General features: G+C 50.1%; 1 protein-coding gene and 1 long non-coding RNA gene across 14 annotated transcripts; one reads left to right on the top strand and one right to left on the bottom strand.

The window, feature by feature from the left end:
* Positions 1–836: 836 nt before the first annotated feature.
* Positions 837–18,597, bottom strand: LOC107319198. Of its 13 annotated transcripts, XR_001557667.2 has the most exons (10): positions 18,002–18,593; positions 16,851–17,079; positions 15,721–16,734; positions 14,834–15,057; positions 13,904–14,006; positions 13,237–13,408; positions 7,072–7,155; positions 2,432–6,119; positions 2,281–2,326; positions 837–1,655 (listed from the first exon to the last, which is right to left on the bottom strand). It is a non-coding gene; the product is annotated as an uncharacterized LOC107319198 (long non-coding RNA). The 13 variants fall into 13 exon arrangements; XR_001557669.2 differs by having other exon boundaries at positions 837–2,616; positions 3,533–6,119; positions 18,002–18,594; XR_001557665.2 differs by having other exon boundaries at positions 837–2,326.
* A 584-nt stretch (positions 18,598–19,181) lies between these two features.
* Positions 19,182–22,319, top strand: IRX5 (iroquois homeobox 5). Its single transcript, XM_015873872.2, has 3 exons — positions 19,182–19,605; positions 20,541–20,946; positions 21,109–22,319. Exons 1-3 carry the CDS (start codon positions 19,357–19,359, stop codon positions 21,855–21,857), a joined length of 1,404 nt encoding a protein of 467 aa, XP_015729358.1. The 5' UTR covers positions 19,182–19,356; the 3' UTR covers positions 21,858–22,319.
* Positions 22,320–24,887: the final 2,568 nt, after the last annotated feature.

Here is a 24,887-nt window from a genome sequence, read left to right as displayed (position 1 = left end):
ACATAGCGTACGAGTAACCTCTTGTCATCGTGCCCTCCAGGACCTGTGCTAATTTGTGTGGAATAAAATGTTTGGAAAATTAACTGATATCCCCAGCCTGATGGTTGTTGTTCTATTAAATTACGGCCTGCCATACCAGCCTGGCGGAACAAGCTGCATACGGCACAGCTTCCTTATTTATATGATGGTGCAGTGCTTGGTTGGAATAAACCCACCCACCCGACAGCGCTCAAGCCGTTTCCAGAGGCTGTGTTCACGAGGCCTAATTAAGCAGGAAGGAGGTGTTCTATGGGTGCCAGCAACAGCAGACTTAGAGCACAGCAGCTATGAAGCACGAAGCCTCTCTCCACTTTCCAGACCTCGCTTTCACATCTGAAATTAAAACTGTTAATTAAATGACTCTCTCCTGTACAACTCCCATGGATTAGTTGGTAGTTTACACTTTAGCACATGGGAACGGACTTGCAGTGTTAAAGCAGCACACACAGGAGCTCAGAAACTGATTTTTCATCTTCAACTTGCAGAGCCCGGGCCGGCGGGTGGATTTGTTGGCATACAGAAACAGCTAAAAACACACAGCTCCTCCTTGGCACGTTCAGATATCAAGCTGGTTCCTACTGCACGTGCTAACAAGATGCAAACATTAACAAGTGTATATTTTCAGTGGATATGATACAGCCCTAGAAAATCAAACACCCATATACAACTGCATCCTATGCATCCCAGTAAGGAGCAGGGCTGTTTGGTATTAAAGATAGTGCAAATATTTTTAACACTTTCTGTAAAGAATTAGCAAAAAAACCCCAAACAAACAAACCCAAACAAACAGATTTTAAAAACTTGTCCATGTTTTTTATTCATAGCCACCAAATCATATTTCTTCAGCTTCAGCTTTAATATCGTGTTTTATTATTATACTTTATGGCAAGCAATAATAGCAAGACAAACATAAAAAGTGTTCAGAGCTTTACAGCTTAAATGTCCCCAAATAGGGAAGTGAAAGCAGGATGGCCTTAAGGCAAGTAACAGCAAGAGCAACACTTTTGCAACCACACACAACACAGATGATACATGATGCTACTAAGAATTTCATGTTGCCAAATCATTTCTTATCTCTCATTAAATAACACCACCATACTCGCCATACCCGGCTTGCCATGCAAAAGCTGTCTGTGATTTAATTGTAACTATTTTAAAAGAAGACTTTGGGGAAAAAAAAAAAAAAAAAAAGCTGGTCAGCGCTGTGACTCTGTGACTTGCTGTCAGCATGGAGACAGCTGTGCTTTCACCTGGAAGCATTCAGAAAACAACAAACAGCACATTTACAGCAGCACCTGCCTCCCCTGCTGTGTCCCTTCCCACTGATCCCAGGCACACAGCTTCCACACACCTGGCACTGTCTGGGGCTGGCAGAGGTGTGGCTGCTGCTGCTGGTGTCAGCCCGGTGCTGGGCTTGCTCCAAGGAGTCACAGCAGAAGAACGTGGCCTTCTGATATTGTCCACACCTGCCTGCTCCTCCAAGAAAGCACTTTGCACCCATACCTACCTAAAGCATGCTTGCTGATAAGGCTGCATGCTTAGCTGTGTGCAGCATTGGTCATCCGCTTCTCACTGCAGCCCAGAAGTGTGCTTGGCAGGGTGCTCCATACCACGAGCTGTGTGTGTGAACAAAACGCATGCAAAGTGAGCAAAGAAATGGCTTGATATTGAGAGCTATGTGTTTGTGAACTCTGATCTAAACAAATATTCATAGCTTTAAAAAAGGAATGTTAAAGATGCTTCTAAGACATGAACTGTTAATAGGAAAGGTAGACTAGGCAGACTGAGTGTTCTCAAATGGACTTCAGATTGTTCCCATATTCTGGAAAAAGAAATCAAAGCAAAGGAAATGGATCACATCACTAAAAATGACACTGTCAGTGACTGTATCTGTTCTACAGCCAGTCTGAGGGATTTTGTGTACAGCGCACTTAATCACTGTGTGCTGCAGTTATGAGTCTATTTTTTTGTCACTCCTTGGAAGGTGTTATGTATGAAGAACATTGCACTCATCATTTAAAGCAAAACCAGGTCTCCAATTTATGTTACATGAGATTCCTCGCTTGCTACACCAAGCTCTCAGGCACTAAGAGCTGCAAGTCAAACTAAGCAGGATTGCATTTCAGTTTAAATAAAGAAACCAACTGCAGGATTCCTCTGGCACCGAGCAAACTAGGATCCTCAGTCAGCATTAGAAAGCTATTTTTTCTCCAGATAAATAGAAACAGAACATACAATTACCATCAAATCAAAGTCTCGGGTCTTCAGCATTTGTGTGCAGGTGTGCCTATGGAATGTATACAGAAAAAAACCAAGGGCATGAGCAATGTATCACAGCAACAGTTCCCTTCCTAAAGACAGTTTTATTTAACAGTGTAAAAACTGAAGTTACCTTTACTCCTGTTAAAAGTATCTCGACTTGTCTGATGGGCAATAAATCCTGGAAGCATTCTGCTCACATACTGGGTTTTAAAGAACATGCAGCGTGTGTCAGCTCCAATAAAAGCGGCGCAGCTCTTTAATTACCCCATTCGCCCAGGAGCTGCTTTAACAAAGTATTTTTCCACACGTGTAAAACTGTAAAATAAAATAAAATAATCAGTCATCTGTGTGCAATGACTGCTCAGCATCTAACAATAATGGATATACTGAAGAATAGAAATGTCAGTTATGCCAAGCCTGTAATTCGCAGTGACTGACTACAAAGTACTTATAGCCTGAGTTAAGCTTTTAAAACTCTAACCCTAATCAATCATAAACGTAGGAATAAAAACTTCGTGGCCTTTTGTGAAATGTGAAACACTGCTGCACAACTTGAAACAACGTTTCTAACTTCTTCTGAATCACACCGCATTCTTCCCATGTCAAATATATTCTCCTGCATGAAAGCAGGCTTGCATGTACACGTCAAACCATAACAACACCCCTCTGAACACACGAGCTAATTATACCCGGCATTTGGGACCTCCCCGATAACATATTGCTTGCCTGAGAGCAGAAGATCCCCAAGCTGGCCAAAACCAAAGTTGCACAAGATTCAGAAGTTGAAGTGCAAACAGCCGCTTCCCTTTTGCAGTGCCTGTGCCCCTGAACCTGCTGCTGAAGAGCCACTACCATCTCCCCAGGCTGCACAGAACTTTGAATCGCACGACTTGCATGCATTTATTTCAACCTGGGTGACAGCACAGCAACAAAAAGCCCATTAAGAAGAAAAAAAAAAGGCAGATAACCGGATGCGATCAACTCGCCACCGCTTTTTTGTGATGTGTTGGCGAATGGGTGCCAGCAAACTGATCTTAGCAGAGGACAAACCTCATTTACACACAGCAGGACGCTGTCAGATTATTTTAGACCTAATAATTATTTCTAGCAATGAGGCGACGTTACACTTTGCAGCACTACACAAAAGACAGTCGCTCTGGAAAAAACAAAACACCTCGTGCTGCTTTGATTAATTGGCACAGGGCTGGATGGAGGGAGGAAATAAACCCACCTAAAGCCAATGGAACAGCACACTCCTTGGAACCGAGTGCGGCGATGTTAAACAGCAGTTTTGCTTGATTGTAGAAGAGAGGAGACTTGCCAAATTAGTTGGTTTTGTTCCACTTGTCCCAACTGTTTTTGTTGTCGTTTTTAAAGGAAGGACTTAAAGAAACGTGCCCTGCAGTTCAGTGGGAGCTGCCATGCCCCGGCTCTTTGTTACTGAGGTACCTTCCTCTCTTCTAAGCAGATTTTTGTCAGGAACACTTCTTATTCAACCAAGATTGAACTCAAGTTAGAGGAGTTTGAAAGTAAGAGTAGAATCCTATTCAGGAAGGGAAACTGTGTTTTGTCCAACAAATCTGTGGCGAATGTACAGAGAAACCAAGTGTTTGTAATAATGAAAATAAATCATTATATGTCTGGGATCCTGATATATTCATACAGAATGCAGCAACCACTGAAGAGCCAGAAAGTCTAGTTGAAACCAACCTATTATTTGGTGTATTTATAAGAAAAAAATTATATATATATATATGTATTATATATATATATATTATTACATACACACATATATCTGCTCTGAATTTTTGTTTTCTTTTTAGTGCTACATAAACAATATGACAGTCTTAACTATAATACTTGATCATTTTAAGTGCTCAGACATAAAATTTTACTCACTGGCATAACGTAGCCATGACAATGCTCTACATAAGACAGATGTTATTTTACAGTACTGGTTTAATTATGTATAACTATATGGTATTAACACTTGAGTAGACAAAAAGGGTGGTTAGAAAGCCACAAGTATTTCATTAAGTATTTTAACACGGGTATGACAATGGCCCACATTAGGATGTGAGGATTCCAGGCTGTCTGAAGGAGCTCTGTAGGCTCAGCCCTCAGCAGCCACAGATGTGTCAGCAGTCCTTGGGACATGGTGCTTCATTTCTGAACACAGAGAGCTCAGCAGGGGCCTGACCTCAGGCTGCTGTCACAGCACTCAGCCCCGTGCCTGGAGCCACCTTCACCTTCACCTCAGAGGCTGCATTAGTGGCAAACTGAGGATTTTGGAAATCATGTGGTTTGCCTCCTTGAGCTACACGTGCACTGAGCACTGCACTGCAAGGAGAGGCTAACATGATTAAAAAACAGTTTGGTAGATAAGCTCGATTTTTTTCCCCGGTGTACAGCAGTGCATAGCCAAATTAACTGAAAACTTGGCAGGAAAGCCACACTTTTTTTGATGTAACTCACACAGTCACATCACACCTATCATTTCTTTCCATCCGCAATTGTTAAATACTACCCACTCTAAGTTTATGCACAGTCCCCAGCCTGGGATTACCTGCCTTAGTCCTAAGTATGCCCAAGTCTCATCTCCTCATACTTTTGAGGCCAGCATGAGGCTGGGGAACAGCTTTTGTCTGAAGGTACCGTGGCACAGCAGTGCTGCTGAGGATACACCAGTCAGGGGAAGTTGTTCTCTCCTGCAAAGCAGTGCCGTGGTGCTATCGCTGATGTGCACTAAGTTCTTCTCCAGAGATCATGTTATTTTCCTCCCTTACACACGGCACATGAGAGAGACCAGCGCATACTTCCTCATTCTTTTGCTCAGAACCAATTAAAAGGTATCAAATGCAGCACCAGCTGAGGTGGAAGCTCAGTCCTTTCTGTGACTGAACTGAATTCTTTTCATCTAGCAGTGCCCCAAGAGGAGACACGAGCAAAGTTGCTGCTCTCAGGTTTCTGACTGCTCAGAAAGCCTCTTGTTCTTTGTCTGCCCAAATCCTGTTAATGGGACAGCACCTACAATCCACAGTCTTCATGCAAAAAAGGGACAGGTTCGAAGAAACGTGTGGTTTTACCCAGAATGCCTCCAGTACAATGATCACCCACACTGGCACAGGGAACATCCAGAGCTTACATGTCTTCCTGGAATCCTGCCCTTATTGCAGTAATCAGACCAGCAGCAGTCAGTAGGCAGACAGGCTCTGCTGCAGAAGGAAGAGCTCTTCCCTTTTTGCTTAAAGCAGGTCAGGACACCAAAGGTCAAAAGCCATCTTCCAAGGCATGGAGTGGTTAAACCAGCTCTCTGATGAGCGTGTTCACACAACAGCGTGTTTGCTATATGTGGAATCATCTGTACCATTCGAGGACCTTTACCACAGAGGATTTCCCTGAAATCACCATCCCCTGTAAGCTACACACACTCACACCACCTCTCTCCATTCACATTGAAGAGTACAAGTCACAGAGCAAAGGTTTACTTCACATGATCCGGTACATCTCTGAAATACAAATATTACACTCAACACAGCTCCACTGCTTTCCAGCAGGTCAAATGTTTTACCTTAGAGATGCAGCTGCTCCTGCTGAACACACCAAACTATTGCCACCAGCTCCACAACTCCCGTGTTGGTGACACCCCTTTCCAGACAAGCCATCGATGCAGCTGGTCTGTGTGCTTCCTGCTCTTCCATCAGAACGACCCAGACCAGCAGTAACCAGCATGTGATAACCTGATCAGCTTGGGCTGCATTAATTCTGGGTGTGCTCAGGAAAACAGTTCAACTTCCTTGCATAACGGGAGCAATAACCTGCAAGACAGGAAGCAAGTGTACACGAAGCCTCCTTTTTAACCAGCACAACAGCTGACAAAGGAGGCTGTATCTCTTGCCTTCTCTGAAGTTAATCCCTATGGTTTAAAGCAGACTAGTGGAGAAAAACAAAAACAACACAAAACCAACGACAACACATATGGATCTGAAATTTCAACTAGAGTCAAAGTATAAGCCAGATGCAATAGGTTGAGTTATAGTTGAAAAGACTGCACAGAGAAAGTAAGAGTTAATAATTCCTAGTTTGGAATTCCTAATTTGGAACAGGACATTCCCAACAGTTTGTCTCTCCTCCCAAGAGTTGTGTTTTGGCAATGCACCTATTCACAAAATCACTGCACAAGTCACTTATAACTGGGTCGGGAGGGGGGGGAGGGGGGCAGGGGGGGTTGGGGGGTTGAGGAAAAGCAAAGAAAGTAAAGCACCTTTCTTTATAATGCTGTCACTCTGAAAACTAAAGAAGGTTTTACAGAGCGGTAAAATATGCTGATCAGCACATGAAAGGACAAAACCTGGTTCATTCCTATTTGTTCAGGAATTACTATAAAGAAACACTTTGCAGGAGGCTACGGCAACAGTAATTTAGACAATAACAAATTGAGTGCTGTAAGAATAACTGTTTCATTGGGGGAAAAAAAAAGAACTCTGGCAAGAAAACTTCTCACATGGCATTCAACAGACTTTCAAATAAATGGGTGAGGTATGCAAGTTCAATTAGTCCAGAAATAAAGACCTTCCAGCGGTTTACCATAATGACAACATTGTATAGAAAGATACAATAACTCTTTGTATCCTAAAAATTGTCAGTTTCATTTTACAAAGATAACCTCCAAAAGCATCTTGTCACGACGATCGAGTTTTGAGGTAAAAAAACCCCAACAACCTGTCATTTGATAAAATGATGAAATTAACTGTCATGAGAACCACTTACGCACTCCTCTTTCCTGCTATCCTTCTCATCTTGGCAGCAACTGATAAGAAGATTTCAGGGAGGTTTGGTCATTGACGGCAGGATCTAGAAGGGAAACAGTTCTACATACAGTTAGCAATCTTATTCACAGCTTCTAGTTACTGCATTTCACTACCTTGCGCTTAATTAGTTTCCTTCTGCCGGTGACATGAACACAATGGACAAACTATTTCATACAAATCACTGTTCTCGGCTGCAATTACACCTTACTCCATAAAAATATTGCCTCTTAATAGTGTATTCAGGGGTAACATTTACACGGCCCTGTTATCTACCGACTAAGAATTGTTAACATCCGCCAGTAGGAACCACACATCCCTCATTATCACACAGTTCATTACTTAGGGCGCATGGCTGAACGTGAAGCTGTTACACTGCTATGTAACTCCTGAAAAAACACCACATCATGGGAAAAAGACCAGAAACAGATGCAATGGCTGTCAGAATTCAAGAGCTCCCACAGCATGTTTTCACAAAACCATTACCTGAGATTCTGTTTAGCTAAGCAAGGAGCTTCGTGGACTGGTCAAGTAAAAGACATGAGCCTTGTATCCCCAGAAGACTGCAGGACAACCAAGCTTCCACCAAAGTAATTGGATTCCCACACTGAAGCCATCACAGTGCAGCTCCAGCTTTGTGCAGCTCACAGCAGATCTCTAGCTGGCTTCTGGTTTTCTGCCTCCTGCACATGACACCTCACATCAACTGGCCTTAAGAGGCAGCTGAGTTCTTCACACCAAGAACACCTTCACGCAAACAGCTTCTGCCTTTTTCCACCTTTCTTTCTCCAGTCCACACTACCACGCAGTCACTGCATTGACGCAACAACTGCACTTTCTCCTACTGCCCTGCAGCAGCACATCTGCTGATGTGAAGATAGGAAGAGGAGTCTTCATCCCTACAGCAATCTCGCTGCCTTTTGGACAGCAACTTGCCTCCTTTTTCATGCTGAGCACTGTAAGGACAGAGCATATGGTCCTTCGAAGGGACATCAAATAAATATGACAGGTCAGTGCAATCATTGCATTGAGTGAATTCAAATGATGCCGTATCTAAAATGAAGTATGTGCATGCAATAAAGATTCAAACGAGACAGCCCCCTACCCTTTATCCCTCCTTGAATTATTTATGAATTCTGCTACTCCAGCTGTTGCCACCAACCCAAGGACATTGCCTCATCCTGGGAATGACATTTCATACTAAAAGATAAGTTAAAACAACAACAACTAAAGACATTGGAGCTTCCTTAAAAGTAAAAACCAACAAAAAAAAAAAAAAAAAAAAAANAAAAAAAAAAAAAAAAAAAAAAAAGGAAAGCATAACACCTCTTTCCCCAGCACTGAAAACACCAACGATCAGTTAAGCTCTTGTTTCTCAACTTGTTTCCATAAGGCTAAATGCAGATTTCAATACTCATGCACTCACCCAGCTGTTTGTTTTTAACCACAGTAGTTAGGTTAGATCCCTCAAAGCACCTTGGGCCCTCCTCGCTGATTGGTATGGCTCACTCTTTCTATCAACCCACCATATATCACGTACCACCATATGGAGTGAAAGCTTCTAGTACATAATGTGTTCTTTCTAAAAAAATGTTCATATCCCACATGCAAGTCTTCTGTAATGAAGAATTATTTGTGGATTAATTACAGAAAGAAAAAAACAGCAATTTTAACATGAGAAGTTCAGGGCACAACGAATAGATTTCAATTAGCTGTGCCTTTTAGATTAGCAAATTCTGGATGGTGTTGACCACTTACAGCCCACCTTTATTCAGGTGCCATGACACATCAGTCCTTAGATTTCAAACTAAGTGTGTGGAGCTGGGAGGTGTCAGGGAGTTTGATTTCTGTCACCTACATTTCCATGTCCTCCCCACATCCTGCACCGTTTAGGGACGTGCGACCCCTAATTATCAACTCTAACCTATATTCAGTTCTGTATGGCTTAACTATCGGCTCTTCTCTACCACAAATTAGATTACTTCATTTTTACCCATTAGTTTTATTTCACAGAGTTATCTCATTTACTTTTACCTAACTGAACTGAGTTTATGTTCTGCTGGTAGGAGATTCCAAATGTCAGCAACTAGCATTTGAGATTTGGGGGTTTCAGTTTGTTTTCTCTTTATTAATCACCTGAAAGCAGCCCAGCAATTGCAGCAGTTCTAATGCTAAATGGAGACACTAAGAAATGCAAGAGCTTCCAGGTTCCCATCACCAGAAATCTCCGGTATCACCCACTGAGCTCACAAGCCATTTGTCAGCTTCCTGCAGCCAAGAACGCACCGTTTGGCCTTAGTGCCAAGTATGTCGTTCAGGCCTGAACTGGAATGCCACGCAGGCAGGTATTTGACAAGCAAACACGTCTTGGGGAAAGGCAGCAGAACAAGCTACCTGGCTTGCAACTGAAACAAGCCAGTGACGTTCAAGAAAAGCCCACTTTGGTTCAGCAGGACCTCTCCAGCAGTATCTGCTTTTGTTCAGTTTGGCATCGCTGAGCTCATGCAGTGTTATCCAGGAAAAGCAGATGTGGTTAAAACAAACATTTATTTGCCCTTCGGACTGCAATAGATCTGGCACCCAGCCCCAATCTGTCTCCCTCTTCCTCGCTACTGTGGGAAAACTACGCAAAGAAGGCCTCCCCTTCCCACCTCCTGCTGCTAGCCAGAAAAAACAAAAGGAACAGGAATACAAAGGACAGTCAGACAGTTTGGGAAGGCTGAACCACTACTGATGAGTTTACTGTCTCCAGTCGAACCCCAGTCTGCAAAAACCCTCAGTGAGGTTATTACTCTCATCATTAACAGCTCACCAGTGTTCTGCAAACCCCTGGTGATACACATAAAGCCACTCAAACTAAACATCCTTCTGCAAATTAACAGATTATGAAAAACAGGATCATCTCTCAGATTGCAGGGTTGGCATTTCATTCACAATGCCACAGGTTCTCAAGTGAAATCACTTTCTAGCTGTGCTAGAGGATGACATTTGCAAAAATCACATTTCTAGGAAGACATCCTTCCCAAGATTTTCCACAAGCTGCTTGGATGCAACTGAAGCTGCCCCTCAGAAAATAAGGAATGTCATCTCTGTGCCCAAACTCCCTCAACTAAACGCTCCCGGCTACAATCTTATTTCATAATAGACGCATTATACACAAACACCACCCAAATGTCGTTTGGCGCAAGTCTGCATTACACAGCCACTTCTACCCAGTATTTTGCAGTGCCTTCCTTCCCAGCATTGCATGGTGCTCCCAAATACAAGTGACAAATGGATCCTCTCCTACGATAGCTTTTCTAGCATTCGATATTTTTAACGTTAAGAAAATTGCACCCCAACATGGTCCTTAATCTAATCCTTACCCTGAACAATTGAAGTACATCCATATTAATCTATTAGATGCTTTCCCACACCACACCTATGGCACTGCATAAATTACTGTAATATAAATGAATTACTGCTTGAAAATTCTCATTCTGTAAGGAACATGTGGTGTTACAAGGCACCAGAAAGAAAAATGTGCACTACGGTAACTAAGTTTTATAACACAGTATATCCAGCTTCTCATAAACCAGCTATTCTAAATTGTTAAAGGATGAGAATATTAGACTGATCGTATAGAACAAACATCAATATGTCCGAGAAGTCAATAATATGAAATTAAATCTGCAGTTTATTTAGATACATTTCCATGCTCATATATGCGGAATCCACTTTAAAAATGCCATTAGGCTATAGCTGAAGAATATTACTGCTAGAGACATTAACACCAGCAGTAATTCTATCTCTGTCCTGGATAACTTGCATTTTTCTCTTTAATCATCTGATCTGCTGAACTAAACAGAGGAAGGAACTTGAAGAAAATAAGCAATCAAACAAGCACCAAAAAAACCCAGCAGCTCCGTTCTTCACGCTGCGCGTTGCTACTGTTTAAGTACGACTTGTTTAAAGCTGCACAATTGCACTACCTAACAGTAAAGAATGAAAAGCTTCTTGCTACAAGCTAAAAAGAAAGTCTTTACCATGCTCCTTGAAGAGCTCATTTTCACATTACTCAGGCTTCATTATGCTGAATCAATATTCGTTTAGTCACTGGGGTTATTGACATATTTTAAAATAAAAGTATACCCTTCAGCTACTGCACTCATTACGGGTAATTTGTCTTGTCAGGGAGCAGGGAATATTATCCCAGTCTTTCAGGGGCTGACAGCCCATGGAAATACCTCCCCTTGGTTACAACTGTAAATAATTTTAAGGTAAAATATTGAAAAATCAATGACTGTTTCCTGCAATCTGTCACAAACAAATCAATCATAATCTCCGCAGCCAGAGAGTATGATTCCAAGGAGATGAGAGCAGATGAAATGAGGGATTCTAGCCAAGAATTACAAAATCACTTCACATAATGGTGTCATCATTTAAACACTTAGCAGTCACTGCAACTGCCACTCATTACATCCAGTTGGGCAGAACCCCAAGGAAGAGGAGGGAAAACGCCATTGCTGTTATGCAAACAAACACTGTATTTAAATGGTTGACCCGTTAGCAAATAGCACAGAGGTAACAGTTTGGTTTGTCTCTCCACAAAAGCTCTAAAATGCTTTTCTTTCTCAATGGAAGAATCTCTATAAATAAGCCCCTCGGAATGCAAAGTGTTCTAAAACAAAAGTAGGCTTCACAAAGGGAACGCAATTATATCTGGTACCACTCCTGCTTCTAAAAATATTTCCATCTCCTTCACTCCAAATTGCTCCTAACAGAATTACACATCAAATTCTCCAGAGATCCAGAAAGGAAAATTGTCTGGAGTACCTTTGTCTTTTAAAGACCAACAAGGATTTCAATGCTTCTTTGTCCTCTTCAGATCACATTTCACATCTAATTTTCATTAAGCACACACCAACTCAACTTTAGCATAGGTAACCACTGCAGAATACGGGCCAGAGGGGAGAGAGTCATAACCTACATAAATTAATTGACAGTATATTTTCAACTCGCACTCAAAGAGATTAACTGTTGTGCATGGAATTACATTTGTATAAAGGATCAATTTATACATAAAGAATTAATCACCGTGCGGTCAAAATGCTATAAACTGCTCTTTGTAAATGTGAATCATTCTATTTGGATAGAATACTGCTAATACTCGGGCTGAAATCATTTCCTTATTCACTCCCCACCTCAGCCCAGCCTGCATTTCCACCTTGACACTGTTGTGCACCAGACACATCTCTGCAGATCGGCTACGATAAAAAGGCAGCAGACAGGATGCAATTGTTGTTGTGCAACTGCAACCATAGGCCAAAGCCTTGTGCTCCTTGCACAAACAACTCCCAAACACTCATGGAGTGCTTCACTTTAGAGCCTATAATTTGAGCTCTTAATCTTTAATGTGCAGAACTCGTTATCACACATTCATTTTAATCACATTAACCTTACCAACTCGTATTTCCGAGTATTTATCTTGCAGTGGTAAGACTAAGGGAAAAAAACGCAATCAAAAGATGGAATTATTTCCTCTTCTTTGCAAAGAATATATATATATATATATATATATATATTTTTTTTTTCTTCTTTATAGTCTTTTCAAAATACGAAAGAATAGGGTGTATTGTACAACTAAGTGAGCCTCTCCAAGATAGGCATTCCTTTCATGTAGGTTTTAAGTCTTTATCTTCTACACAGAAAACACACATCTCTAAAACTAACTCTTTATTGATACGCATCAAAATCAATGTTGCTTGTAGCAAGGTAGAGAGACTCTTCTGAGCAAAATAAACTATTAAAAAAGAAACTAAAGTCTCAGGCCAAAAGAAACCATTACTGCCTTTGAGGGTAACCAAGTGCAAGAAAACTGCATGTACCAGCTGAGAAGTCAATCAGCTTCTCCTGAGGAAAGGCCCCTCTATTGTGAAAGGAAAGCAGGGGGTGGGGGGAAAAAAAAAAAAGAGAAAGAAAGAAAGAAAGAGCAGCTCCTAGAAATGAACTGCAACACCACACTACGGAGGGCATTGCTTCCCTGGATAAAATCTCAAATGAAGCTGTCCAACAGCGACAGCCTCAGCACCATCAGCCCTTTTCAATGTCCTCACTGGCCACCAGACCAGAGAGAGACCCCACTTACCACATGCAATGCCTTTGGTACGGCGCAGTGCTCCTCTGCCCCGAGCGGCTGCAGCTCTCCCCAGCGCTGCTCCCCTGAGCCGTGCTGTTATTGCTTGTGGCCATTAGCCAATTAGGTGGGTCAAGAATCACAGAAGACAGACCAGATTCATTCCTCCTGCACGCCAGCTCTCCTATTTGCAAAAAAAAAAAAAAAAAAAAAAAAAAGCAATGACTCTTTCTCAGCACCGTAAGGCACTTAAATATTAATAATAACTAAGTCACATCTCCTAGACAACACTGTCAAATCTTTTCATGCAATATTTGAGACTCATTGGGCTCAGGAGGGAGAACTCCCAAGTTCAGAATGGAAAAGGCTCATGGATTCCACCTTTGGAGGCAAGGGGTCCCAGAGGGCTGCGCTGCGGTGAGCAGAGCACAACAGCTCCCAGCAAAGGATCCCTGGGAAGGAAGAGCAGCACACGCTGCAGCACCACAGATAAACAGGTATTTCTTAGGTCAGCACAGATATTTCTTATGTCAGTGGTTATTTTCTGCTGGACAAAGCATTAAGTTATTGTAGCAGCTAAGAACTATTAAAAGCAATTCCATATGACCAGTGACCAATAATGTAGTGCATAATCAGTTACAGCCTTACTGATAAAACAAAACTATCAGCAACACTCTACCTAACAGCATTTGTAAGATCTTCGTGTTTAGGTGTTCTGAAACGAGGACTCTTCTTCCATCCATGAACTGCTGCGCTGCTTAAACTGGTCTCACTGGGCTCATCTAGAGAGAGACAAAAAGAAAAGAAAGGAAAACGTAACTATTACAATGTTTGCCATCTGCACCACATGACAGCTTTAATAGAAGCAGAACTAACACTGGAAACATTATTTCTGCTTTTGGTTACAGACAGAACCCAGCAGCACAAAGGACAGTGGCACTACTGCAAAGCTTTACTTAATGAATCATCCTGTACACAAATCAAATCACTACAGATTAGCTCTGAATAGGACATGGCTAAAAACTGCTGCAAGCCCAAGTGCATCCTGGCTTCAGACAAGTCTCCTGCATTCAGGTGTGCTTGCTTGAGTGGAGGGCTGGATTCATTCCTTCATCACAGACCTCTCTGCTTCTCCTTGTCTATGCTCTGCCAAGGCAAAACACAGGCATGGGGAGACCAGGGAAAGGGAATAATAACATTATCTCTAATTATCTATATTATATCAAATTATCTCTAATACCCCTCACAACCAAGGATAAAGGACAGAGCAACACAACGGTCACTTCATCCACTGATCTAATACACGTGTTAAATCCCACACACACCATGTTATTACCACACCCCACTGGATGATGTTGGTTCTGTGTTACCTAAGAGCTGCAACATAACTAAAGCCAAATGGCAACCAAAGGCCTGGGAAATATGGAAACTTAATGGAATTTGATTGATAAATCAGTAATGGCACAAATAACTTGCTTTTGTTTGAAAACACAACAGTCTAATATGTGATATGTGTACAGACAACAACTTAAAATATGAGTATTTCCAGGAAGTGCAAAGGGTTCCAGGCTGGCAATCAGAGGCACTGAGGTTACACATACACACACACCGGCCACATGACGTGCCACAAGCTGAACGAGGAAACAAGCTGGGATTGCAGACTCCTTGCTCCTTTGCTGCTACCAAGTCTTCCCCATCATCTTCTCGGTCCATCTAAAGATCCTCAGCCATCCTGCAGCCTCTCAAATAACCACACAGGTTGTCTTGGTGTTAGTTCTACCAGACGACTCTAAAGCATAGTTCATAGTGTGGAGGATATCAGCTGATGTTTAACTGGAGCAAGAAATTAAATACAGAAGTAACCTTAAGAAAAAGCAAAGAGCAAGCTGAACAAAAGTGTCTTAAAAGTGTCTTTTCCAACCCAGGCTGTACAGAACTGCCTCCATCCCAAGAGGCATCCACACAGGAGCATGGAGAGGCTGCGCTCCTGCCCAGTCAGGCAGCCAGCACAGAGCAATTCCGACGCTGTTAATATCATAAAGAAGTTGTAGGCATCTTTTTATAATGACAGAGTATTCTTAATAAAAGCTTCAAGCAGGTTTTATAGCTGCATATTATCCAATGAAACCAGTAATAAACAGCACTGTAGCGTTATTTAGTGCAACTCCAATACGCCAAGAGTCACAACCTTGGCGTTATTTATCGTGCTGGCTGCAGCGTTAGCTCCCAGCTTTACAGTAGCAGCCGTAGCCATGCTGCCCCAGCACACCACCATCTGGATATTGATACTTTGTTATGGGATATGAAAGAAGAGCTTAGTTACCTAATGCAGCTTAATTGAAAACAGAAGAACTAAACGCCACGCCACACGTTATTCTGTACAAAATTAAACATGAAGGGCACGGAAAGTTTCATGGATGCCAGCAGAGAACGTTTGAGAGGTAAATGCTGGTATGTGACAGAAATGCTGAGAAACACCAAGAAAGCTGTGCTTACAGAATGAAAAAGCTGTGAAATGCCTCCTTCAGGAGGAGCAGGAGATCAATCCATCACGAGTTCATTAGCACAGCGCAATTCCTGTTCCCTGGATCAGCCTGGAAGCTCAGACTGGCTCTGTGCTTTGAAACAGCGGCCCCTCACCTGCAGCTCCTTCGGCACCGGGAGGCAGCTGCCAGCAGAGGTGGCTGCTGGAAGGGAAAACTGGGTGAGACATAAAGAAACAGGCTTTCTTTCTACCCCCCCTCCCCTTCACTATAGCCAGTCATACTTACTGCATATGCCCAAGGCACATAGGCATAGGTAAGCAAAATTAACCTTAACGACACATTTAACTTAAGTCTGTATTGTGGCAGCAAATTCAAGCAAACCTCACCGATTGAGTCAATTACAGGAAACTTCAATGGAACAGAAACATGGCTCAGGTTGTCCCACGGCACTGCTGGGATTGCTGGAGCTGGGTGCTCTATATGGCCGTGTTGGGCTCGCCGTGCTGCCAGCTGCACTCATGCACGTTTTTATTGCACACACCCAAGAGGTTTCTTTGGTGCAATTAAGAAAGGATAAAGAGCGATAATCAGACTTGTAGCAAACAAACAAAAAGTGATTTTGCCTGCAAAGGTTTGCTGAAGAAATCAAGGTGGAGGTCTGCCTGTGTTGCACCGTACCCGAGTGCCAGCTGCCCACAGGGCTGTGCCTCTGAGTGCGAGCAGAGTGCAGGGAGATGAACTGCAGGGATGAGGGGAGAGCTCCCCAAATCCATGCCATGCTGAGAGCCACGCAGGACTCACCCTGCATGCACAGCCCTGCACCTCCTGGTGTCCCACCCGGGGCAGCAGCCTCATGCACAGCAGTGCCTGCAGGAGGGCAGCACACAGCTCAGTGCCAGAGCATTGTGCAGGTGCTTTTAGCTCCTGCTCAGTGAGTTCTGTGTTGGTTTAACAGAGCAACATGAGCTCCTCACCACTCCATGCAGCTCTTTAGTTTTCACATAGTAAAGTTTGTTCCACAGTGCTGTGAAGGTGAGAAAACCAAAATATTGTTTTCTTTACAATTAAATATATAAATATAAATAAATATACACAAACACACACATATGTAAGTTTTGTCCTTACTGATGCAAGTTGTACCTTTAGATGTATGACATAAAACACTCCCAGCTGCCAATTTCTCCTGCAGCCCAAAGTCTTCCTCCTATGTGGCTCACAGGGGCAGCCTCACACAGAACGGCTTTTCCCAGGGCCTCCAGGCAATGCGTTCCCAAACTAAGGGGGAAGCATCATTCAGCACCAGTACGGTAGGTCAGGAACTGTGATACAGAAACAGCAGAAAGGGGCTGCAAATCGCCTCCATCTCCGCCTATGGAAGAAGGGGAAAAAAAAAACAACACAAAAAAAACACGCTGAAATGATCTCCTGGTGCATCTCCCTTCATAACTCACGCTGAAAGGTGACGTTTTCTCCGGCTCTTAATTAAGATAACGATGCACACCTGTGCCGCCACTCTGTGCCAAGACGGCGTTATCCGTCAGCATCTTTGAAGCGCGTTCAAAACCGAATAAACGCACACGCATCAAGAAAAAAAGAAAAAAGAAAAAAAAAAAAAGAAGAAAAAAAAAAAGAAAAGAAAAGAAAAATCTCGGTGCTTCTCCTTCGCTGCGTTGCGGATCTGAGACAGATGCACCTGCGAGGGCCGCCATAGGAGCGGGCTGCCGGGGCTGCCCGTGTCCGTCCCAGCGCTCGGTGCCGCCGGCAGGGAAAGCCGCTCCCGGTAACCGGCCGCGGGTCCTAAAATGGATCACGCCCAAAGCAAAGGATCAGCTCCGGCTCCGCGCCGCTTCGTCCCCGCTCTCGGTGCCGGCCGGGCCAGAAAGTTGAGCAGGCGAGAAATGACGTTAACAAACAAACAACCGGCAAACAGGGCGGGACGCAGCCCGTGCTCGGGGCGCAGCTCCCGTCGGAGGGAGGGAAGGGCCGCGTAAATACATCGGGAAACAGAAACGTCTGTCCGAGCGACTCGGAACGGAGACGACAGCGGCAGAACAGCGGCAGAACGGTCGCAGAACCGAGCGCTCCGGATTCCGCCCGACGCCGCCGGCACGAGGCTCCGCCAGCAGCGGCCTCACTCCGGTCAGCGCCCGGCGGGGCAGCAGCCGGACGAGAGGCCCCGGGGCGGGGGTCCCGAGAAGCCGCCTCGCCAGCAGAGGGCGCCCCGAGAACCGGGGCAGCGGGGCTGTGGGCAGCGGAGGCAGCGCCGCGTCCCGTCCCGTCCCGCTCCTCACCTGCCTCGTGCAGGAGCTGCCCGTCCTGTTCTGTTCCATCCCGTCCTGTTCTGTTCCGTTCCGTTCCATCCCGTCCCGCAGCGCCGAGCTCCGCGTGCCGCCAGCGCCCCGCCGCTCCCCCACCCTCCTTCAACCCCCCGCGGAGCGACGGCTCCGGCAGCCAACGGGAGGAGGAGGGGGACGGCCGGCAGCGGGGAGGCGGCCAACCGGATGCCGGGAGGGGCGGGGGCGGGTCCCGCGGCAGCACGGCCCGACGGGAAGTGTAGTGTGGGCCGCGCCCGCCCCGCCCGCAGCCGCGCCCGGTGCCGATCCCGACGGTCCGGGGCTCGAAGCCCTCCCGGGAAGGTGCTGCTGTTCGGCTGCGGGGAGGCGGACGGAGCCCCTGTCCCTGCCCAGCCCTGTTAAACACCGCCCTGAGCCGGCAGCGGGGCCGGGGGACTCGGATCAAGCACCGGTGTAACGAGATTCCCCGGGCCGGGGACCGGGAGAGCGACCAGCGGGGGTGACCCGGGCTGTTCCCGGTGTGAAAACAGATCCAAGCGGTCGCAGAGGATCGCGGCCGCCGATCGGCGGACACTGTCCGTACGGCCCGACCCGCCCCGGTTCCCCACGAGGGCTGCGCCCCCTCCTCACCCCCCCATCCGCCCCGCCCAGCCCCGGCCCGGTCCGGCAGCACCCGACGGCGCGGCTCCGCGGTTGTATCTCCGTGTGCACGGCGCAGCACGGCCGTCCCACCTTCGGCGGAGGGAGGGGCGGGAGGGGAGGGGAGGGAAGCGGGAGCGCGATCCATCTATTGCCGCTCCGCTCCGCTCTGCTCCGCTCCGCTCTCCCCGCAGCTCGGCACACGCCGAAAGTTGCGGCCGCTCCCGCACGGCCCCGCATTACCCGCGAGCTCGCGCTCGTTGCGGGGAGGGCGGGAGCGCGGAGCCCCGGCGCTGGTTGGGCCCCGCCGCTGGCCCGGGCCCGGCCCGGCCTCCTGACAACACCCCGCGAAGGAGGAGCCTCGCCGGGCCGCGCAGAAGGCGTCAGGAGCTGCGATTTCCAACTTAGCATCTTGGCAGGACCCTGCGGAAAGCGAGAGCGGGGAGGAAGGGGGAGGGAGGGGAAGGGAAAAAAAAAAAGAAGGGACCCCCCCCGACATCACCCCCCCCCCGTCCGTGCGAGGGGCAGAGACAGAGCGGGGAACGCAGCACAGAGCGGGGGCAGAGCGAGAGGGAAGCGGTGCCCAGCGCGGGGCGCGGAGCGGTGCCGCTGCCCGGCTGGCGAGGGCGGCCAGCCCCGGCCCCAGCCCCGGCCCCAGCCCAGCCCGTCGCGGCGGCTCCCCCGGGCCCGCGGGTGTATGTGTGCGCGGGGCCATGTCGTATCCTCAGGGCTACTTGTACCAGCCGTCTGCCTCCTTGGCTCTTTACTCGTGCCCGGCGTACAGCACCAGCGTGATTTCCGGACCCAGGACCGATGAACTTGGGAGATCTTCTTCGGGCTCCGCTTTTTCCCCTTATGCCGGATCTACCGCCTTCACCGCCCCGTCCCCGGGTTACAACTCGCACCTCCAGTACGGCACGGACCCGGCCGCCGCCGCCGCCGCCGCCTTCACTTCCTACGTGGTAAGAGCAGCCCCGGGCAGCGACGCCGCGCCGGGCACGGCACCCCTTCCCTCGGCCCCGCTTTTTGTTCCCGTTCGATTTCGGGGCTCGCGGGGACAAAAGGCGGCGCGGCCCCGGCCCCGGCGCGTTCCTCCCGCACCGCACAGCGCTGCGGACACGGCCCGGGGAGAGCGGCCGGGACCGGGCCGGGCGGTATCGCGTGGGTCAGCGGCAGAGCAGGAGGGACCGCTCCCGTTTCCCCAACAAGAGAAAAAATATATATATCTATTTTTGAATATACCGAAGAACAGACCGAGCGTCTGAATCCCGCAACCGTTTTCTCGTTGCGGTGTGAAGGGGAACGAACCGACAGCGGCCGGAGGTGGGAGAAGTGAGGCCGGTGAGCCCGGCAACTTTCCCCTCTAATTGCGCTCCGATGGGCCCCGGGCGCTCCGCCGCCACACCCGAAATAAAGCCGGGGGTCGCGCTCGGCTCCTCCGCTCCGTTCGCGCTCCAGGCGGAGTTTCCTCGAGTTCTTTCCCTTTTTCTCGTTTATTTTCCATTTTTATTTTTCCAGCCTCTTTTCTTCCCCCCCTCCTCCCCCCCCCTCTCATTTGCTCTTTCCTTTTCCCTTTATTCCCGGCCCGGCAGGTTGTCCGCCGCGGCGGCAGCCCTGGGGAAACGGGGGGCAGCGGGGAGGCACTGAGAAAGCAGCGGGGAAGGAAAGCAGCGGGAAGGCAGCGCCGTGCTCCCAGCCGTGGGGCAGAAAAGCGGGGTTCCCTCGGGGCCGTAGCTTTCGGGCCGTTCCTGGCTCCCCCCCCCCAATGCTGCCCCCCGGCCGGAGCGGCGCTGCGGGGCGCTGCGGGGCTCGGGCAGGCCCGGCTGCCCTTGCCGTGTCATTGCCGCCCGCCGCCGCTTCTCCCCGCGCTCACGGCCGCTTCTCGTTCTCTCCGCAGGGTTCTCCCTACGAGCACCCCCCGGCCATGGCGGGTTCCCTGGGCTACCACCCGTACGCGGCGCCGCTCGGCTCATACCCCTACGGGGATCCCGCGTACCGCAAGAACGCGACGCGGGACGCCACGGCCACGCTCAAGGCCTGGCTCAACGAGCACCGCAAGAACCCGTACCCCACTAAGGGCGAGAAGATCATGCTGGCCATCATCACCAAGATGACCCTCACCCAGGTCTCCACCTGGTTCGCCAACGCGCGGCGGCGGCTTAAGAAGGAGAACAAGATGACCTGGACCCCGCGGAACCGCAGCGAGGACGAGGAAGAAGAGGAGAACATCGACCTGGAAAAGAACGACGAGGACGAGCCGCAGAAGCTGGAGGAGAAGGGGGACCCCGGCTCCCCAGACGCAGGTAGGCTGCGGGCCGGGGAGCGGAGGGGGGGGGACGCGCCCTCGGGGCTGCCCGGTGCGCCCGGGCGGGGGGAGCGGGCGGCGTCGCGCGGGGTTGGGGGCGGCTGCGAGGCCCTCGGGCCGCCCGCCGAGCCTCCCCCCACCCCGGTCCTTTCCCCCGCAGGAGCGGCGGAGCCCAGGGCCGCGCCGGGCTGCGAGCGCCTGCAGGAGCCCCCCAGCCCGCGGGAGGCCGAGGCCGGTCTCAGCGATTCGGATTGCAAGGAGCCGCCGGAGGAGCGGCTCGACGGGCCGCCCGCGCTGCCGAAAGCGCCCGGCGCTTCCCCGCTGGGGCCGTGCCCGGGGGGCCGCGGTCCGGGCCCCGAGGAGCCCCCGCCGTTCCGTCCTCCCTCCGCCGCCGCGGGGCCGCCGCACGTCGCCGAGTCGCACCCGCTGCCGCCCGCCGCCGCCTCCGTCATCCACTCGCCGCAGCAGGCGGCCCTCGCCAAGCCCAAGCTCTGGTCGCTGGCCGAGATCGCCACCTCGGCGGACAGGGCGAGGGAAGCGGGCGGCGAAACGGCGACCCCCGGCCCCGCCGTGCTGGGAGGCGGCGGCCCCCCGCGCCCCTCTCCGCCGCGGCCCCGCTCGCCGCCTTCGCAGTGCCCGTTCCCCAACGGGGCGGTCCTGCCGCGGCCGCTCTACTACACGGCGCCCTTCTACCCCGGCTACACGAACTACGGCTCCTTCGGGGCCCTGCACGGGCACCCCGCCGGCGGGCCCGCCGCGCCCGGCGCCGCCTTCAATGGATTAAACCAGACTGTGCTGAGCCGGGCCGAGGGGCTGGGGAAGGAGCCCAAGGCGGCCAGGAGCCAGCCCCAGGCGGAGCTCGGCAAGGACTCGCCTTACGAACTGAAGAAAGGTATGTCCAGCATTTAATGTCGGCTTCCCTCCTTCCCCCGCTGGGACTGTGCTTCGGTTCTTTTCTTTTCTTTCTTTCTTTCTTTCTTTCGGTTTTTTTTTTTCCTTTTTTTTTTTTTTTTTTTTTTTTCCCTTTCTTTCTTTTAATTTATTGAAAGAAATCAGAGCTCGCCGCCGCAGTTATTTTTCCACTACCAAAAGAAACGCAAAAACGAAACAAACGGCGCCGAGCTGTTCCCCCCCCCCCCGCGCCCGCAGCGCTCCCCGCGGCCCCCACGGACGTTTGTACGGACCCCTCTGTATATTTAATGTAGCTTTTGTATTTAAATTGATAATACGGTATCTTTGAAGTAAATTATGAAATCGAGACACCTGTACAGGCATTAATGTTGTTTTCGTAATATAAATATATACATTTCTGTGTCTTTTTCCGAATTGTTTCATAGTTTTAAAAAATATATATATACAAGTTTAATTTAATTTTTTATGGCTAGTGGTTTTTTTCCCCCCGTTGGGAGTGCGCTAAACTAGAACGAAAAGAGGGGAAAAAAAGGGCAAAGAGGAACGGGTCCCACTTGTGGGGTACGGAGCTCGTCGGGAAAGGGGCGGGCGGCAGAACGCAGCCCCGCTCCTGCAGCCGCAGCCCCGCTCTGTTCCCGCAGCGGTTGCGGGGCCGATCCCGCACGTAACCTCATTACCCGCAATCAGTGCCGCGTTTCACGCGAAGCGATCCGCTGCTCAACTTCGCTAATGAGTTCGATTTTCTGCCAGATTTCCCCTCGCTGCCGGTGCCCGGGGCCGCGGCCGGGGGGGGGGGGGGGGCACGGGGGGGGGGTGAGGGGGAGCAGCGCTCGGGGCCCCCTCCCGGGCCCGCGGTGCTTGCGGGCGGCGGCAGGTAGGGGTCACACTCGGCCCGGCTTTGGCGTCCGCCCGCCGCCGCGGGAGCTCCGCGCCGCAGCCCGCCGTCCCGGAGCTCTCCGGGAGCCGAGGCGGGGAACGGCGCCCGGTGCCCGCGGGAGCCGAGCGGTCCGGTCCTGCGGAACGCAGCGTCGGGAGGGGGGCGGCCCCGGGCCGGGTGGACTCTGCTTTGTGCCGCCCGGCCGGAGCTGGGGGTGTCGGGTGCAGGCGGGCACGGAGGGAGCGTTCCCAGCATTGGGCAGCTCCTTCCGTTCTGTTCGCGTGGGGTTCGGTTCGGGTTCGTCTTTTGGTTTGTTTGTTTGTTTGTTTGTTTTCCTTTTTAAATTAATTAATTTATTCTTTTTTTTCCCGATCCGGATAATTATTCCGTGAGCCCTTCAACTTTAGCAGAGCCGTTCGGTGTCCGAAACGCGTTTATTCACGCGTGTGTGCGTGTTACGGGGGTTTAAAGGGTCCTTCGTGTGTCACGTCTGAACACCTGGGTACCCAAACGGTGCGTGCGATCTCATTTCAAATCAAAACTGTTCCGACCTGAATGTCTGAAGACTGGAATTGTCCAGGGACAATACTACGTTCTTTTGTCCCTTTATAAATTATACAAGATTTTATACCGCCCGCTCCGAGCCGCGCTCGTGTCCCGCACTCACAGCGCGGCCTCATTCCGCACATGAGGAGCGCAGCGCAGCGCAGCGGCCGCGGGGATGGGGCGGTGCGGGTCGGCCCGGGTGGAATTTCCCATGGTCGGGGCCGGCAGTGCGGAACCAACAGGTCCCCAACGGGTCCGACCCAACGGGGTTTCGTTTCTCAGCGAGCGGGGACGGATTTAGTTTAATGTCTCTCTACCTTCGACCATCTCACCTCTCTGTCTCTGAGAAAGCCGCTCCGCACGGCAGCTCCGGAGCCCCGCTCGTTCGGTAGCCTCGTTCCCTAAAACCTTGGCTGCTTTCGGCTGCTCTATACGCGGTACCAGTACGATTTTCGTTTGATACATAAATTCCGCCGGGAATTTCCCGTTTCCCTCAGGTCGCGGCCCGTCGCCCATTTAAACCATAACCATTTCTGCGGCCCCACCGCTGTGTTCCCCCCAGTTTTGCCTTTTCCCCGTCCCTCTGCAAAAGGGAGGCGGGGTGGGGGGGCCGGCGCTGCCGTTGCCGCTTTCTCCTTTTTAACAGCAAGGGGGGGAGGGGGCAGCCCGCCCTTTCTGCTCTGCTCTGTCAATTTGTCGTTCGAATACAAAACAAAACACTTTGAGGACACTTAAAATACAACTGACGGGAGCCAGTGAGGGTTCCCGGGAGCAGCGTCCGCCGGGCCGCGAGTGGGGCCGGGCCGGCAGCAGCAGGAACAGCAGCACTAAGAGCAGCAGCACTAAGAGCAGCAGCAGGTGCCCGGCCCGGCCGCAGGCGGCGGAGGCGCAGCCCCGCAGGGCCGCCCGCTCCCTCCGGGCCCCCGACATCCTCGCGTGGGGCCGAGGGGCCGCGGAGCCGCTCGGGGCCCCTCGCAGAACGAGCGGAGTTCCCACCTGCGGCCGCTCCGAGAGCCTCCAGCACTGGAGTAGGGGCTGCCCCGGGGGAGCCCCGCAGGTTCCCCAGAAGCACTCCCCAGGTCGAGGGACCGGGGCCAGCCTGGGGCAGAGGAGCCCCCCCTTGTCCCCGGGCCCTTTCTCGGTGGCGCAGGGAGACGAGGAGGGGAGCCCGGCGCAGCCCCGCTGCTTCCTCTTTCACTCTTGAAACCAAAACAAATCCGAATTCGGACACCCACACCTCAGACCGTGTTCTCAGCCTCCCTCACCCCGGCTGCGGCCTTTCCCGTTTATCTGCTCCACGGGCCTCCCCTCGGGCCGGAGAGAGGCAGTGCCTGGGCAGGCCCGGAGCCGCGGCACGAGGGAAGGGGCGGCGGGGTAGCGGGGGGCTGCCCAGGGAAGGTGCGATGGAGCGCTGCGTGCAGTGCAGAGCTGCCCGAGCGCCGGTTTGGCCGCAGGCAGAGCCCGGTGCGGGGCCCGAGCCCTGGGAGCTCCCCCGTCCCCGCACGGTTATTAGCGGGGGCACCGAGGCCGGCCGGGAATGAGTGTCCCGAACCCAGAACCTGCCGCCTTCCAACCGAGAGCTACGGTACTAATTCCCCGTCCCC

The sequence above is a fragment of the Coturnix japonica genome, chromosome 11 (assembly GCF_001577835.2).
Source record: "Coturnix japonica isolate 7356 chromosome 11, Coturnix japonica 2.1, whole genome shotgun sequence".
Lineage (NCBI taxonomy): Eukaryota > Metazoa > Chordata > Aves > Galliformes > Phasianidae > Coturnix > Coturnix japonica.
Note: the sequence above shows the minus strand (reverse complement) of the source record. Positions and strands in the feature narration are given on the sequence as shown.

Excerpts from the sequence above, each read along its gene's own strand:
- IRX5 (XM_015873872.2), top strand. The coding sequence starts at position 19,357 with ATGTCGTATCCTCAGGGCTACTTGTACCAGCCGTCTGCCTCCTTGGCT. Across the intron at positions 19,606-20,540 it reads CCGCCTTCACTTCCTACGTG|GGTTCTCCCTACGAGCACCC; the intron begins GTAAGAGCAGCC and ends TTCTCTCCGCAG. Across the intron at positions 20,947-21,108 it reads CCCCGGCTCCCCAGACGCAG|GAGCGGCGGAGCCCAGGGCC; the intron begins GTAGGCTGCGGG and ends TTTCCCCCGCAG.